Source organism: Solanum verrucosum, unplaced genomic scaffold (assembly GCF_900185275.1).
Source record: "Solanum verrucosum unplaced genomic scaffold, falcon-dt-bn FXZP01000252.1, whole genome shotgun sequence".
In the NCBI taxonomy this organism is placed as follows: domain Eukaryota; kingdom Viridiplantae; phylum Streptophyta; class Magnoliopsida; order Solanales; family Solanaceae; genus Solanum; species Solanum verrucosum.
In genome coordinates, this window is record NW_026019988.1 from 6,316,950 (window position 1) to 6,334,831 (window position 17,882).

Consider the following 17,882-nt stretch of genomic DNA (forward strand, 5'->3'; position numbering starts at 1 on the left):
TCGATCTTCTGGAAAAATACCAAAGTAGAGAAAACACTGCTTGAGCGCAGTTGACAAATCATTGTAGCTTAATGATAGTATGTTGGAGATTTCAATAGATTTATCTTCTTTAATATTCTTCCAAAGGTGATCTTTCACCTTTTGCCATTCGTTTAGCCCCTTTTTATGCGAAAGTAGCCCGCTCAATACAACAATTGCAAGAGGTAAGCCTCCACATTTTTCCACCATATCCTTAGCTAGACTTTCCATTTCTGGAACCATTGATCGAACATCAAGTAGTTTCCTACGAAAGAGATCCCAACTTTCTTCTTGACTTAGGAAACGAAGTTTATGAGCAAAACCTCTGTCGTCTGCTCTTTCAGCGACATCCTCTTTGCGCGTGGTAATAATGACTCTGCTGCCATTCTTGCCATCTGGGAATGCTCTTTTCAAACTTTCCCATGCTTCTCTCTGCCATACATCATCAACCACCACAAGGTATTTGCGTTCTTTCAATAGATCACGTAGATAAATTTCAAGATCTCTTTCTGCCATCCTTTCCAACAAATCTAGAGTTTCCTTAGTGCAACCTTGGATGGATTTTATGATATTCCGAAGAAGATCCATTGTGTTGTACTCTTGAGAGACACATATCCAAGCGCGTGTACGGAAGCTATTGCGTATATCAGGACTGTTGTAGAGGTTTCTCGCAAGAGTGGTCTTGCCCAATCCGCCCATGCCATAAATGGAGAGGACACTTCGACCAGGCTCTGCTTTGAGAAGTTCAGCTAGCAATGTTTGTACAACATCCTGATAGCCAACAAAAATGTTATCATCCACATATGAGGTAGTTCTCCTCAATTTTGTAACCTGATTACTTGGACCTTCTCCTGAATTATTATTAATATTTGTAACACCATAAGTCTCTCGCTTGCGAGAGATATCTATGATTCGCTGCTTGAGTGATTGAATCTCCTCGGCAACATTGTAGAATTTCTTCTCCTTCCTACAGATGCAAGCACAAGCCTTGAGACGACTATCACCTTTACCAGCCTCGAAACTGTAAGTCTCGAGTATAGCAACAGCGTCATTAGCAATAGTGTTGATTTCAAACACCCATTGTTGAACTCTGTGATCTACACATTGCTTTAGTTCTGAATCTTTGAGGAAAGACTGCATGAAGAGTAACTCATTTCTCATCCATGTAACTTCATCTCTCAGACTTGTTCTCAGTGAAACTTTTTGTACGAGGAAATCACCCAATTTTTGAACTGCAAATGACACAAAGGCATCAGCCATTTTTAGGGTTGAAAAGAAGAAGAAGAAGTAGTGTGTATGGAAACTAATATTTGAGAGATGAATATTGAGAGTTTGATAAGTGATGAATATTGTTAACATGGAATTCAGTATTTAATGGTTAAAAAAGTTCTAAAAGTATATATTCTCTACTAAGTGCAAGCCAAGAATATAAAATTGCATTACACAAGTTATGCTCAGTGTAGTGGTGAAGCCAAAAGTTGCATGACACAAGTTATGTTCAAGATTTAGTATATATGTATGAAAAATAAGTTTTAAGTTATATATTTTGTATAATTTCTTATATACATAGTATAATTTTTCGACGAAAGATGTCTGATCGAACACCCTAAGCTATATGTGGCTTGGCCACTGCTTCATTGGCACAAGTTGTGTGTTTAGACAAGAAATTATGTCCCAATGCACAAGTCCCCCAGGGTCTGGAAAGGGCAAACAACAACAACAAGTAGGGTCTGGAGAGGGCAAAATGTATGCAGACCGTACCCCTACCTCGTGGAGGTAAATGTTGTTTCAAAAAGGCCCTCGGCAATAAGTCCCCTGGGTCAAATATCACGATATTTCTGTACTTTATACTTTATTTAAAAAGACATACTATCATATTAGATTAAATTTTATTATTCAGAAGAGTTGGTTTAATTGTTCCTCCACCTCAATCACTTTTAGCTAATTAGCTAATTAGTAATATTCCATTTGCTTTATTTTATCGAAACATGTTTGACTAGGTACGCCATTTTAATCAGGACTAGAAGATTTTTAAAATATATGGTTTAAAAATTTTCATGATATCAATATGGTTATAAAATCATATTATTAACAGTAAAATGGGAAATTTTAAATTTAGTACGTTCAAATTTCATCTTTAAATTATAGATACCTTTCTTTTCTTTTTAACTATCCTTGTTAGGGGAATCTATAGGAAAAAATAAAGATGTGTTTTGTAACTTTGAAGAGAAGAAATAAAATATTCTTTAAGTCAGCACAAATTAATTCAAATTCAGCCTTGGAGGTTTTTCCATAAAGATTTTGTAAGAGCTTGAAGGTCAAGATCTCAAAATTGATTTGCTGAAAACGAATTTTGTTTTGAATTGGTGATTTCTCAAAAGAACTGAAACGTCGACGAGACTAATAACATAAAATTTCATATTATTTGGGTAAAATTTGAATTAGTTTTGGGACTGAATTTTTAATTTTAGTTCGTTGAAATTCAAAATTACAGTCGAACTATATAAAAAATCATATGATAATCATGTAATGCTGGGTGAGTTATATGTAAATTGTTTTTTAAGTTTGGTATTTTATTGTAGTTGTATTTTTTTTCTGATCTCCCCCTCGATGTCTGGTACCCGCTAGAGCTCAATTATCTCGAATTTATGCTGCATAGGGCTCATTTGAGGGGAAGCGCTCTCTGACTAAAGCAAATTCCACAGTACTCCTTAATATAAAAAATTGTTTTTTTTACTAATTAATTCAAACAAGCAGAACACTTTATGGTTAATTCTTGCATAAAAATTAGGAAAAAACATTTCAGAAACTCTACTTAGAGCCTGTTTGGAATTGTTGTTGCGAGGTCAAAAGTACTTTTTTTTTTAAAATTAAGTGTTTGACAAATTCTTAAAATTGCTTTTAAATGAAAGCAGAAACAGTTTTTCTACTGTTGGGAAGAAGCTAAAATTAGTTTTTTAAGACTAAAATATCCCTTACATATATACATATTTATCAATATATACCTTATTAATTAACTAGTCTTCGAAACGTGCATTGCACGTTTGACCCCTATTATTATAGTAAATTTATACAGTCCCAACTCATGTTTCTAATATCCTTATCTTATTGTGTGTCACCAAATTCGTCCATTGAGTCCATGTAATGTAAGGCTGGGCACCGGACCGGAATGAGACCACTGGACTGGAACGAACCGGTATCGGACCGGAACGGGACGGTTTGACCGGGTTGTTGACCGGTACCGGGATGAACCGGACCGGAACTACCGGGATGGAGGCTCAGTTCCGTCCCGTCCCACTATATACCGGGATAGAACCGGAACGGAACGGGATGGGATAAACGGGACGGCACATATAGCTCTTTCAAAAAATAATTATTTTTTTTGAGTTATTTTGAATGACGAAAATATGAATGTTTTTTTTATTTTTCTAAGTTATATTAGTTTATAGTATTTAAGTTTTAAAATTTATAATAATTTTACTTAAGTTTATTTTAAAGATATTTTTTTAAATTTTTTTATATAAGTTTGTAAGTTAAGTTTAATAAAGTTTTTTTAAAAAAAGTTTTTGAGCTTATGTAGTTATGTTATAAGTTTTAAAGATTTGAATCTTTTGAAGTTTATAAGTTATTAAGTTATACTTATAACTTGTAAGTTAAATAACTTAAGTTTGTAATTTTAAAAAATTAAATAAACAAAAAAGAAATGCTAATAAAAGTAAATAATGACAAAAATATTATTTTTTATTTTAATTAAAAATGATTTACCGGGACCGGAACGGAACCGGAATGAACCGGTACTGGTATACCGGTACCAAATCATGATACCGTTCTGTTCCGTGTACCGGTTCAATGTATCCCATCCCGTCCCGAATACTACCGGACTGGAAAGGACCGGAACGGTACCGGTACAACCCGTTCCGGTGCCCAGCCTTAATGTAATGTAAGAAATTTTGTAAAAATAAATTATATAAAATAGAGTTAGAAAAACTCTTTTTATAATTCGTGGAAGTGTCATTACAGGTTTATTTCAAAAGCATATAATAAAAGAAAAATATCTTCTTCTTTTTTGGATTGAATACTTGAATGTCACCCATGTCAAGGTATGGACGTATTCAGATCCGGCTCCTCTCCATTTCTTTTCTCTCCATTCCCCCAAGTTCTTGCTTGGTGTGAGAACACATGCCATAGGTAAAAATTAATGACTAAGAATTAATTGATTAAAATAAAATTTTAAATATGATTTAGATAATTAATATTTCATAAGAAAAATAACAATACCATGATTATAATTCATAAGTCATAACAATATAATATCTTGTCCATAAATAAATTATAAAAACTTTTATCATTTCTAATTTTTTTTTTCTACGAATATTTATCTTCTATTTTTTAATTATTTTTTTTGAGTAAGTTTTAGATAGCAACTTTGAACTTGCTCTTTAAAATTATGCCAAAAAAAAAAAAAAGAAGTTATAATGATACATACAAAATATACTGTATTTATTTACTTCTACGTATGGCTTTATTGATGCACATGTAACATTATTTTTTTTCAGAATAATAATTAAGATTATTTATATCTTATAAAAAAAAATAGAAAAGAAAATTATTCTTTATGTAATAAAGAATATCAATGCAACTAAAACGCAAATTAAATCAATTCCATACGTGATGAAGCAGACATACTTTATCAATAACAAATGAAAAAAAACAAACAACTCAGAAAAGAATCTTTATTAAAAGCCTGATAATCAATGGAAGAAGAAGAAATTATTATGAAAAATTACGAGAATCAATTAAGCAAATAAATTTTCTTTATGTATAACTTACATAAATCTCATAGCGTAAAACTTAAATTATCTTCTATCCCTATTATTTTTCTAATTACACAAATCTCATGTTTTTTAGGCATTTCGGATACAAGAATCCGGATACATTATTGTTGATACATTATGTATCAATCTGTTGCACTTATTAAGGAAAAACAAAGCTGAAAAATCAAATTAAGATCTTATAGTATTTATCTGTTGCACTAATTAAGGAAAAAAACTAAAAATTAAATTAAGATCTCATAAATTGTGCTATACTATTCCAAATTATTGTCAAGAATTCAATCATATAGTGTAACTAGCCAAAAAATTCAAAAATTAAATTTCTTCTTCTTGTTCATCGTTCTCTCTGTTTCATAAAAACTTTTGTCGAAATTTTGGATAAGCAAGGTGAGTTATGAAGGATACAAAAGTGATGGAATTGTTGTTGGACAAACAATTTCTTTTGTGAATTTTCAAGTTTATCGATTATCCTTTCGATTTTGATTCAAGATTGTCGAAAATTTTGAGATTCAAAATTCTTCTCCCAGTTCATTGAAGATCCTTTCAATTCTGATTCAAAATTGTTGAAAATTTTGAGTTTCAAAATTATTCTCCAAGTCATTGAAGATCCTTTCAGTTTTGATTCAAAATTATCGAAATTTTTGAGAAGATACATCGTGAAGATCCTTTCTGCTGCCGTTCTTGCCATCCGGGAATGCTCTTTTCAAACTTTCCCATGCTTCTCTCTGCCATACATCATCAACCACCACAAGGTATTTGCGTTCTTTCAATAGATCACGAAGGTGAAATTCTAGATCTCCTTCTCTCATAGTTTCAAAGGATCCACTTGTGTGATTGTTGAAATATGTATTAAAGCTTATTCAACAACCATTATACAACTTGTGGGAAAATATCTACGGAGAAAAGTCTTAAAGTAATAATTATATGTACTATTGTCCAATGGTTCACATAATAAAAAGAAATAATATTGTCAAACATGTCAAACACAAATGTGGATGAATAAGAGAAAATCAAAGTGTTCCCATTTTCAAAAATTAGAGCAATGAAAGTGAAATGTTTTAAGTATATAGCAAACCCTCAGGGATCGTTTGGTGTGATGGACAAGAGGATTTAATCGGTGCATAAAAGTTAAGCCTCGTTCCTTTTTTTGTTGAACGCGCAGGTGTACGACTATTTGTTAGGAGACAATCCACTAAAAATATCATACATGGAGCTAGGTACCCACAGAGGATTCATCACAGGGGATGCTCAATCGCGAACCATCCAGCAAAGATACAATGCAGGTCTGGTTTCAGTGTGATGAATTCACATTCACCAAACCCGAACATACTAGTGGGGGCTGTGGTGGGTGGTCCTGATCAGCACGATCATTTCCCAGATGATCGTTCAGATTACGAGCAATCTGAACCTGCCACTTATCTTGCTCACTCATTTGGCAAACTCTAAGTGTAGAATCAAGAATGAAGCCATATTGGCCTTTTTTTTTCCTAATTGCTTTGTTTCACTAGTAGTAATATAATTCCCCCTTGTTGGGGTATATGTTACCACTATTATTAATATTTCTATAGTGGAAGCTTTCTTGTTTATAACTTTCGTGTTGTGTTCCACTTTTAACATGTAGGTTAACTGTATTTTGAAACACAGAAAAAAGAAAACCAACAAGTTACATTTGTGATTTCCTTGTGTAGATATCACATTGACAGAATCCGACTTTTCATTAGTTTAAAATATGATATGAAGAAGTAAATACACGAAGAAATCAATTCTACCATATATATACATAAAATATATTTATTTTAACAATGTATAAACTATATAATTTTCCACAAATGAATCCTCTCGACCCTACCTAGCTCCAATTGGAAAACAAACAAAATGATTTGAGGTTTAGCGACCAATGCTCAAAATACAAGCAATATGCCTTACTTGTTGCATCATCGTGTTAGGATCGAAAATAATTAGGTGTCATGCGGAAACTAGCAAAGCAAACTTCAAAAGACCACGAGTAAGAAGACAAACGAGAAATATACCAAAAGACACAAAGATTTAATGTGGTTCGGTCAATCAACCTACATCTATATAAATATGAGAGTACAAAATATAGAGAGAAACAACCTCAACCAATTCACTCGGACTACAAGGAGGTTCACAAATTCTCCCCCATAATCGAAACTCTCAAAACCCTAGGACTACATTGTGAATGCTGAGTAAGTTAGAAGGAACAAACTCTATTTATAAAGTCCTAAACCTTTTCCTACAAGAAAAGGATTAGCCAAATATTAAAGGACAAATTACTTAACTACACTCATTTACTTACCTTAATATCCATTTATCCCTACTTATTTCAAAAATCCCTTATTTACCTATGTATCCCGCATGTATCCCGTGCACAACGTTATGTATCCCGCTATGTGGAATGTATCAAACGCTATGTATCTCGTGCACAACGCTATGTATCCCGTGCACAATGCTATGTATCCCGCTATGTGGAATGTATCAAACCTAATGTATCCCGTGCACAACGCTATGTATCCCGCTATGTGGAATGTATCAAACCTAATGTATCCCGTGCACAATGCTATGTATCCCGCAAACATCATTTTTAAGGGATATTTGGTAAATAGAAAACTAGAAGGGATAAGATGTTATTTAGTACTTATAATATGTGGTTCCTATAATTTATACAATATTAAAACCTATTTATGATAAGAAACTCAGGGCAATTAATACCCAACACATGTCACGTCCAGGGTGTAGGCTCGGGGCGTGACACTAAGTGTCAACGCTAGATGGACACAAATTAATCTTGCAAGAAAATCAATTTTGTCATCAATAGAATTAGGGGTGTACATGGCCGGGTTGGTTCGGGTTTTTCAAATATCAAACCAAATCATTTGTGTAAAAAATTTTAATTTATAAACCAAACTAAACTAATAAAATTTAGGTTTTTTCAACCTCGGGTTGGTTCGGGTTTTTCAAATACCAAACCAAACCATTGTGTCGAATTTTTAAATTTATAAATCAAATCAAACTAATAAACCTCAGATTTTTTTTCTTCAGATTTTTCGATTTTTTCGGTAAAGTTTGCATATAAACATATAATTAACTTGTGCTCCAAATATTTCTTTAGTCCAACCAAAATACAATTATCTAAGGTGTTTCTTAAGAAAATAACATATAATATGAGATGAGTACTGATGACACTAAAATATTCAGTAAAAAAATAAGAATGAAATTATCATATAAAATAAATATTGCAAAATCATAATGAAAATGATCATAATTTAAAAGTACTAAATCATGCTAAAATAAGTTTAATAAGTATTAGTTACATTACTAAATATTTAAGGAAAATTAAAATTAGATTATGTATTTAATTGTCTAAACCAATGTATTTTAATCGTCTAAATCAATGTTGAATTGATTTTCTTTTTGCATTAATATTAATTTAATTTTGATTTAAGTTTTATTATAATTATCAACATCTATGAACTATAATCTATATTGGACTATTCTGAATTCTAAGTTTTAAACTTGAAATAATATATTAAAAGATAAAAACTATGAAATAGTATAAGAAATATTTTAAAATTATATCAAAGTAAATATTTTTATTTATAAAATAAAATTTTAAAATTACATATATAATGTCGGGTTGGTTTGGTCTCGGGTTGTTTTTTTTAGTTAAAACCAAACCAACCCAAATATAGTTGAGTTTTTTTTTTCCAATACCAACCAAGTCAAACCAAACCACTAGTCAGGTTTGTTTTCCGGTTTGACTCGGTTTACGATTTGGTTCGGTATTCGATTCGGTTTTGTACACCACTAAATAGGATCAACTAGTATTGACACTTATACTTGACAAAACACATTATCCCCATTCCAAACTCTTTTATCCCATAGAATTAGTATCCCCCACTGCTCCCCTGAGCTTCTTTCTGAATTACCCCCATCCATCTGTTGCTCCATATGCTCTGCAGTATGTTATCAATTGATCTCTTGAGTTTTGTCTCAACTAAAACTATGACATCAACCCCCCATTGATTTACATTCCAAGGAAGAATCTTAACTCTCATTGATGGCTAAGAGATAGAATTCTCCCGCTGGACCTTGGTTCTCCATACTTGAAATTCATATCGAAAAATAAGTTTCTGACCTTTTTCGGAACCATATTGCTTGTATTTATGACCATCTGGCTCTCCCCTAAATAATACATGAACTGAAGGACTGAAAACAACTCAACTGAATTAACAAATAATACATGAATTAATACATGAAATGAAGAACCGAAAGCAACTCAACTGAATCAATACATGAATATGAAGTGAGAACTAATTAAGCTTTACAATAAGATATGTAATAAAAGCAATATGAAAATAATATATACTTCACGCAACAAATGAAAATTTCACCGCCTTTGATCAAGCAATACTAAAATATGATAGAGATACAATAATACAACGATTGATCAAACTAAAATTACTTATAAGCTGAAAAATCAGTACTTAAAGAATAGATAAGTTTAATAATCTTTACTGAAATTTCATACTTCAACCCAAGTCCCAAGCCCATAAATTCCAATCTGAATCCCAAGCCTATAAATTTCAACCCGAGAAATTTCATTTCACTTTCAGTACTTGGAGTTTGGGTTTTTAGGGTTTTTGAAAATGCAGAGGTGCTGTTCATCTGTGGGTCGATCTGCGATAGGTAAACGATGGTTTTCTTCATCCAACAATGATAAAATTGTCGCTTCAGTGCTCTTCGAAAGATTACCGGAAGTGGTTCCCAAAATCGATCCTACTGTATATGCTTTTCAAGAATTTTCGTAAGTTTTTCTTTTTCTGTTCAATTGTTGCACGAAATCGAAATGTAATCAAGCCTTTTGTAATCCAATTACAATGATTTACTTTTAGAGCAATAAGTTCATTAGCTTATACGGGTGTACTATCGTTCCTAAATCATATAAATGCTGGTTCGTATAATAGAATGATCAAAATTATTTTTTTCGCTTTCCAGAAACTGTGATGGTTAATTAGGGATTAAGGGGTACTTTGATATGTTTGCTTGAGAAAAATAGTACTAAAAACAATAATTATGCCTCAATCCCAAATTAGTCAGGTCAACTTCATGAATCTTCTCTATTTTGTAAGTTTGATGAAGTATATCCAAGAAAGAATTGAGTTTCTTTTGTCCAAACTTTTGCAGTGCTTTCTAATGCTAGGAGATAATGTGTATAATGAAGTTGAGAATATGAGGTTATAGAATGGGTTGGTAACTAAGATGTCAGCAAAAGGAGAAAATGAGAAGGATAAAAAAGAGCAAAGGTTCATGAACAAGAGTTGGCGAATGACAATGTAGATGATTGTTTAACGTAATCGGTGTTTAGTTGATTGCAGTAATTTTATTATTAATTTCTTTTATAGGTTTCGTGGGAGGCAGCAATATCGGCGAGAGTATCCAGAAAGTTTTCTGAAGAAGTCTGATACCAGGTACATTTCTGTTGCATTGCTTGAATTACACCTTGCCATTTAATACCTTTTTTTGTGAATTATGTATCTTCATTTATGAAATATTAGCTGATGATGGTATGAAGAGTGTGCATAGGATGCATGAAATAAGTTTAAACATAATAGACCAGTGAAATTGATTTAGGAGTTGAATAGCATGAAGAGATCATAAAAGTCGAAAAGTTTTGTAGATTTTCTGAGCATTCTTCTTTACTCTAGAAATAGAGTTTGTCTAAATGAGAGATCTTGGTGTAAGATGATTCTTCTTCCGAGAAGAATAATCTCTGTTCTGCATACAGTGATTAAAAAAGGGTATGAGCAGCATGGGTTGATGCCGTCCATGATAAAGAAAATAACCAAGAAATAAACCATAAGTTCAAAATTTGGATGGGTGATAAATTTTGCAAAATAAATATTAGTAACTCCTTGTTTACGTTTGTAGTTTAGTGCTTTTTTGTTTTCCTTGGATGGTTTAAGACTTTAAGTTCTGGAATCCAGCACTAGAGGTATTTTGCTAGTTTTCAGAACTCCTGAATTAGAAAATATGGGAAAATATTCTTTCCAGGTCAAGTTCTCTTTTTAAACTACCATTAACAGTTAAAAGGAAGGATTTGTACTCACAACTGAATAAAGAAGTGGGTAAAACAGTTGAGGAAAAAGAGCTCATTGCAACAGGCATGGAACCTGTCAGAAATACTAAATAAAACACATTCATTATGTCCCACGAAAACTAATGGCACAATCATGGAGAGATTTCAAGGTTTTCCTTATTTTACCAATATTTTACTCTTGACTATCTAGCTTTCTGAAGTAACTTGGTTTTGCGAAATTGGTTTCTGTAACTTGGAGAATACCCTTTGGTGCTGAGCAGTGAGCACTACTATCTTAGACCATTTACAATTTAAAAACTTTACTTTCATTTCAGAAAAAGTACATGATGGTAAAAATGGCCTAATTTCATAGATCACGGTTTAAGAAATTGAGATCTCTTCATGCAACAGTACACATGTTGGAGAGTAAACACTGTCCCCTCTTTTAGCAGTATGACCCAATTGATTTTTACTCCTTGGCTTGTGTAGTATTATTGCCTTTTCTTTCATGCATTCTTCCTTATTAGCCATTAATTATGTACATGGTTCTTCTTGAACATGCTATCACATACTGTTCTGTCTAGTGTCAAATGTCACATGGTCCAGTGGCACGGTTACATCTATATTTTACATGCAGGGGAAAAGGTGATTATCAAATTGATTATAAACCAGCTCCTCGAACCTCAGAAGCAGATAAGACTAATGATCAAAGGTACCAAAGCTTGGACTTCTAACTTTTGTCAAACATTAGACAAGAATTTGAATATGGACATTGCACTAGAAGATATTTTTCTTTCAAGAGTTGCTTTACCTAAATTCAGCAGACTCGTATTTCCTGACAATAGATGATAATTGACTTCTAATTGTTTACCATAACTAAATTTTTGATGTTGAAATGCCTTAATATTGTCTCGAAGTAATTGATGTGTTAGTTAAATGAGATTTGTCTAATTGCGCATTGTGTAAGTATTTAATATTAAGAATGGAGAGCTACTGTTGCTCCCCCCCCTCTTTATATGCCTTCTTCACCCGCTTTACCTCACAAAATAAAGGTTGCATCTGTTCTTCAACTTATCACTTGGTCAAAATTCACTAAAAGGTACTAACCCTATACAAAACCTTTGCATATTCCTGAACATGTCAACAGACATTCAAAGCTTTTGTTTCCTTCTGCTGGTTAGTATTTCATGTTACTGATTATGAAATTTTGTTGATATGCATAAGGTCATTACATCGAGCACTAGACAGGAGACTCTATCTTCTAGTCCATGGTACCACACAAGGTAGTGGAAAGCCTGTCTGGCATTTCCCTGAAAAAGTTTATGAGTCTGAAGAGAATTTGCGCAAGGTAAATAGTATTTATTCACTCCATTTCTTTGGTGATTTAGTAATTATGGTTAGAAAAATGAAATATAAGTTGCAACTATTTGCAGTGTGCTGAGTCTGCCCTAGAATCTTTCATTGGAGATCTTTCACATACATATTTTGTTGGAAATGCCCCTATGGGTCATATGGTCATGCAATCCACCGAAGACAAGAAAATCCCGTCAATGAAGGTTTGTACATTTTAATTATTGAATTATTGAAGAAAAGGACAGTAAGAAATTCTGTCATCCCACAGGGAGTGGGGACGAAGGGAGGGAAATTCCCTGATAGCTTCTGCAAAGTTTGTGCTTCTTATGTATATATTCTATATATTTTATTGTGGCAGCGCTTCTTCTTCAAATCCCAAGTTATTGCAGCCAACAAATTTGATATTAGAAAATGTGATGATCCTGTTTGGGTGACCAAAGATGAACTGTCGGAATACTTTCCTGAGCAAGCTGAATTCCTGAACAAGATGATCATCAGCTGATGTTAGTTTCTGCTCAAACTTCAGGCTTAGCAGGATAGCGGAAATAGTTTTGATCTGAAAAATCCATTTCTTTCCGCAAATGTAATGGCTTGGACTGCTGGAGACCCATTTTATGTCTCGACAGTCTGACTGCAATTTGCCAGTGTGCCATTCATCAAGTTTTGCAGAATTTTGAACATAGGATACCTAAATTACGATGACCTTCTGCCTCAGCTATCACCATGAAGCTATGCTCAGAACTCTGTAGTAGTCATGCAATTCAGTATGAATATGCTTGTAGATTCATGATATCATCTCGTGTCATAAAATAAACAAAACAAATTACATGTTGCAGCCTCAATCGAGTTGTGAGCTTTATTACATAGCTGCATTGTGCATAGAGGATATTCTGATTGTCAGTGTCTTTGATTGTTAACTGGATAATCTTAAGATACACTTATTCGACCAAGTACCAAGACATTGACTTTGTAGCCTTATTTGGATCTTGGGATCAAATGAACAACCTTTATAAAGGTATAAAAGCTACGAGCCTATTACAATGACATTTGATTTGGACTAGTGAAAACTTCAACAACAACATACCCAACGTAATCCCATAAGTGGGATCTGAGAAAGGTAGTATGTACCCATATTTTATCTCTACCTTGAGAGATTTGAGAAAAAAAAAAAAACAACTGGAAGTAACCAACTTAAACACAAAATCTGTATAATTTAAAATTCAAAAATCTTAAACCTAGCAACTTATACTAAAGTCTACTGCAGTAACTAAAAACAATTTTCAACAATCTTTCTACAACATCCTGAAATCCAACAAAAATGTCACCCTGATCATCCACGTAGGAGTTAGTTCTCCTCAATGTTGTAACCATGGAAGGCTGATTGCTTGGACCTTCTCCAGCATTATTATCGATATTTGTGATACCATAAGTCTCTCGTCTGCGCGAGATATCCATGATTCGTTGCTTGAGTGATTGGATCTCCTTGGCATCTTGGCGACATTGTAGAATATATTTCTTGAGACAACTAGCAAATCCAATGTCATCACTTTTACCAACCTCGAAGTTATAAGTCTTGAGTATAGCAACAACATCATTAGCAATAGAGTTGATCTCAAACACCCATTGTTGAACTCTTTGATCTCCACATTGCTTTTGTTTTGCATCTTTGAGGAAAGACTGCATGAAGAGTAGCTCATTCTTCAGCCATTTAACTTCATCTCTCAGACTTGTAAGCATGAAAACTTCCTGTATTAGAAGATCACCCAATTTTTGAACTACAAATGACAGAAAGGCATCAGCCATCTTCAGGAATACTACTTTTGATTGAAAATAAGAGGGGGGGGGGGGGGGCTGTATATTGGAATACACTCAGAAGTAGTAAGACATAAATGTGAGAGTATATAGTGTGTCCACTTATGTGATTAAAATTGGGATAAGAGACAAGTACCCCTAGACTATGATCGAAATTATAGAGATATATCTTAATTAAATTAAGATCCTACTACCCAGTCCGGAATTCATTCTTTTTGTAATTTTGTACACTATTTGGCTTAAGTGACACACTCCATGACACCAGACAATTGAGGCACGTGGGATATATTTGGATGCCACGTAAACCAAAAAGGTGTACAAATTACCAAAAAAATGGGTTCAAGGATAATAGGACTTTAATTTAGTTAAAGTGTCTCTGAAATTTCGATCGTAGTCTAGGGGTGCTTGAAACATGACCATGTGGTTTCTGAGAAAAAAATTATGACTAGACAAGGCAAGCCATTATCAAAAAGGACAAAGATGCAAGCCAAGCGAAAGGTACAATTTTTTTTTTGTAATATCTCACTGCTTCTTGATTCTTGAAATATGTATTAAAGCTTCTTTAACTCGTGGGAAAATATATATGGAGAGAATTAAGTCTACCTTATTATTTTCTTATTAATCTTCGAATTACAACTATATATTTTATGTAATGTGATGCACACATGGAACACATCTACACTAAACTAGTTATCTTCAATGTGGATAAACAAGATAACAAACATTGGAACAATTAATTAGGTCATCACAAAATCATTTTTGCATCGAATCCAAAAAAAAAAAGTTCTCTTCGAATCAATTCCACACACTAAAAAAAGCCAAAAAAACAAAAAGAAATTAAACATTATGCTAATTTACTTCATCATAGAACATTATTAGCTTATATACTTAATTAATATTTCTTAATTTTATTTGTCCAAGAGATAATGTTATTCTTGTATGAAAAAATTGTTACATGAATTCAAAAAATAAAATGAAAATATCATGATTTTTAAAGAAGTAAAAAACAAAGTCCACAATGAAAGGGTATAATAGACATTTTAAAGATTTAATTAGGATGAAATTTTTTAATTTCATATATCAAGTTTTCTGTCAATGTCCTTAATGGTGCGTATTTTATTACATGAAAATTAACCTTAAAAAAATTTCACAAAAGTATTATATACTTACAACTCTGAATTATTATATTTAATTTTTAAAAAAGGCCTTGAATTTTATTTTTCACTGTTGCAACACACATATATAATATACTAAACTAGTTATCATCATCATATATTATCAAAAGTGAAAATCTATCACGTGTAAAATTAAATTACCATTTTAATCCTATACTAAATTAAAATGTATTAAATTATTACTCTAAACATAAATTAAATATCTAATTAAATAGTAATATTTAAATTAACATTATAGGGGAGTAAATGAGAACCTACTTTAATAGTTGAAACTTGAAAGGAATCAAATTAAGTGATTGAGGAATACGAAAGAGTTTTTACCATCAAATTTTCAAGACTACACTGTATAAACATATAATAAAATCACACTAAATTAATATGGGTGGGCCAATGAAATATTATTATCTTGTAGAGGTTTATTTAATCGATAAATTAATATTTATTAATTTAAAGAGTGTTTTGTGAAAACGTCATTCATGAATTTGAGGCCATGATCAATGATCCTCGTTACCGCAAAAAAATTAACATCAATAACCTTTTGGATTACTTGGATGAAAGTGATACATGTTCAGAGTCCATTAGTTAGAAGAAATTGTGGATACCATAAAAAAAACAACGTGGATGATGAAGTTGAAGATGATATAATACCTTTGCAACCAGTTACGCGTAAGAAAACACTTATCGCATCTAGAACTCTTCACAATTTTATGGTGTCGTTCGAAAAAACAACACCAGAACTTTTTGATGTAATAAGAAAAGTTAAAGATGACCTTCAACTATAATTAAATTTGGGAAAATGCATAAGTACCCCCTCAGTCTATGCCAAAAATCCCTGAGACACACCTAACCTTTACTAAGGTCCTATTACCCCCCAAACTTATTTTTTAATTAATTTTCTACCCCTTTTCGGCCTACGTGGCACTATCCTTGAAAAAATTGTCAACACACGCTGGACCCACAAGATAGTGCCACGTAGGCCGAAAAGGAGTAGAAAATTATAAATAAAATAAGTTTGGGGGGGGGGGGGTAATAGGACCTTAGTAAAGGTAGGTGTGTCTCGGGGATTTTGGGCATAGGCTGGGGGGGGGGGGTACTTATGCATTTTCCCTTTAAATTTTAACATAAAAAAAAAAACACAATAGAATCACATTTCACTAAATCGTCTTAGATATATTTGTACTTTTAAGGAATTATTAATTTATAATATTGATGGGACCATATATTTATATAGGGGTCTGTTGAAAATATATTATCATATTAACTTATCGAAATGAGTGATTTTTTCTATTGGCCCAAGCCGGGACCCAAAAAAATATTATCTTAGAGAGATTATTAATTTATTGAGTATTAATTTAGTGAGGTTTTACTGTACCTAATATTAGTCATTCAATATATGCTTCTGTCGTTAAGCTAGTACAAAAGTGTGTCTTCTAATTTTCAGGTACATTCTTATTAAGTCTAGATTTTTCTGTTTAATTTGCTAACTTCATTTGAATGATAATCTCCGAATTTATTTAATAGGTGCAAAAAATAGCTTAAACAGTATAATCACATGTGCTTTATAAAATAGCATAAAAAAATGCCGAATGCTGATCAACTCTCTTCGATCCTAAGCATTATAGCTGGAACTATTTTATAATCAAATATTAAAGTGTTCCGAAAAACTAAACATGATAGTTAATTGCTATGATAATAATTTATTATATGCTTTATAAAATAATATTGATTTTATTCAAACAAAAAAAAAATGAATGTTGAAATAATCTAACTTGATTCATGCCAACTTCTTCTCCTGTTTAACCCAAATATTAACACAATATTTGTACAAAAAAAACTTGGTCTCTTCAAGCTTCTTCAAGTCTTTCATTCTCTGTGGAATCTCCTTCAGGTTTGGACATTCATAGATATGAAGAGCTTTAATGAGAGGCATTGTACTTGTGCCTAAATCCCATTTTTCCATGTTTTGAAGATGATCAAGATTAAGGAACTTGAGTTGACTAAAACTGTTATCGCTGCACATCATTTCTTTTCCTTCATAAGCATCTTCTAGTTTGAGATTCCTTAGGTTTGGCAACATTCCCAAAATAGGCATCGGATCTTCTGTCAGTCCCGAGTTCCTCAAAACCATCATTGTGATGGACTTTGGAAACAGATTAGGCAGTTTCTCTATTCTCCCTTTTAACCACAATTTCTGGAGCTTTTCACAACAATTAACAAATTCAAGGGATGGGAATGATTCATCATAATCTTGACAAGACAATCTGAGAGTGCTAAGGTTTTTCAAGCTGCTAATGTTGTTTAGGGAGTAAGAGCTCCTGATACGATCCATGCTTAATTCTCGAAGATTCACTAAATCAACAGGGTCAACATCTTTCCACTGATCACAACGAATGCCTTTAAGAACTTGAAGACTCGTGAGTTTGTTTATACATTTCAGAGGCTCTGAATATTGAACAACTAAATGTCTTAGATTTATTAGGTCAGCTATCTTGCGGGATAGTTGGCAAAATGATGCGTACCCATTTATAACGACAAGTGTCTGTAAATTCTTGAGGTTGCCAATGGAGGAGGGAATATTACAGACACCTGATCTAA

The 17,882-nt window shown here is 32.6% G+C and overlaps 2 protein-coding genes and 2 pseudogenes across 2 annotated transcripts in view; 1 reads left to right on the plus strand and 3 right to left on the minus strand.

Annotated features, from left to right (window-relative positions):
• LOC125818771 (disease resistance protein RPP13-like) overlaps window positions 1-17,882 on the minus strand; it is a 48,400-nt pseudogene that overhangs the window by 19,662 nt on the left and 10,856 nt on the right.
• The window catches only part of LOC125818744 (disease resistance protein RPP13-like), a 43,381-nt gene that overhangs the window by 6,056 nt on the left and 19,443 nt on the right, over window positions 1-17,882 (minus strand). The window lies entirely within an intron of this gene.
• LOC125818758 (disease resistance protein RPP13-like) overlaps window positions 37-17,882 on the minus strand; it is a 74,480-nt pseudogene continuing 56,634 nt past the window's right edge.
• LOC125818765 (uncharacterized) lies at window positions 9,518-13,139 on the plus strand. The gene is made up of 6 exons (XM_049498286.1): window positions 9,518-9,675; window positions 10,274-10,339; window positions 11,585-11,659; window positions 12,172-12,295; window positions 12,381-12,503; window positions 12,659-13,139. Exons 1-6 carry the CDS (start codon window positions 9,518-9,520, stop codon window positions 12,800-12,802), a joined length of 690 nt encoding a protein of 229 aa, XP_049354243.1. The 3' UTR covers window positions 12,803-13,139.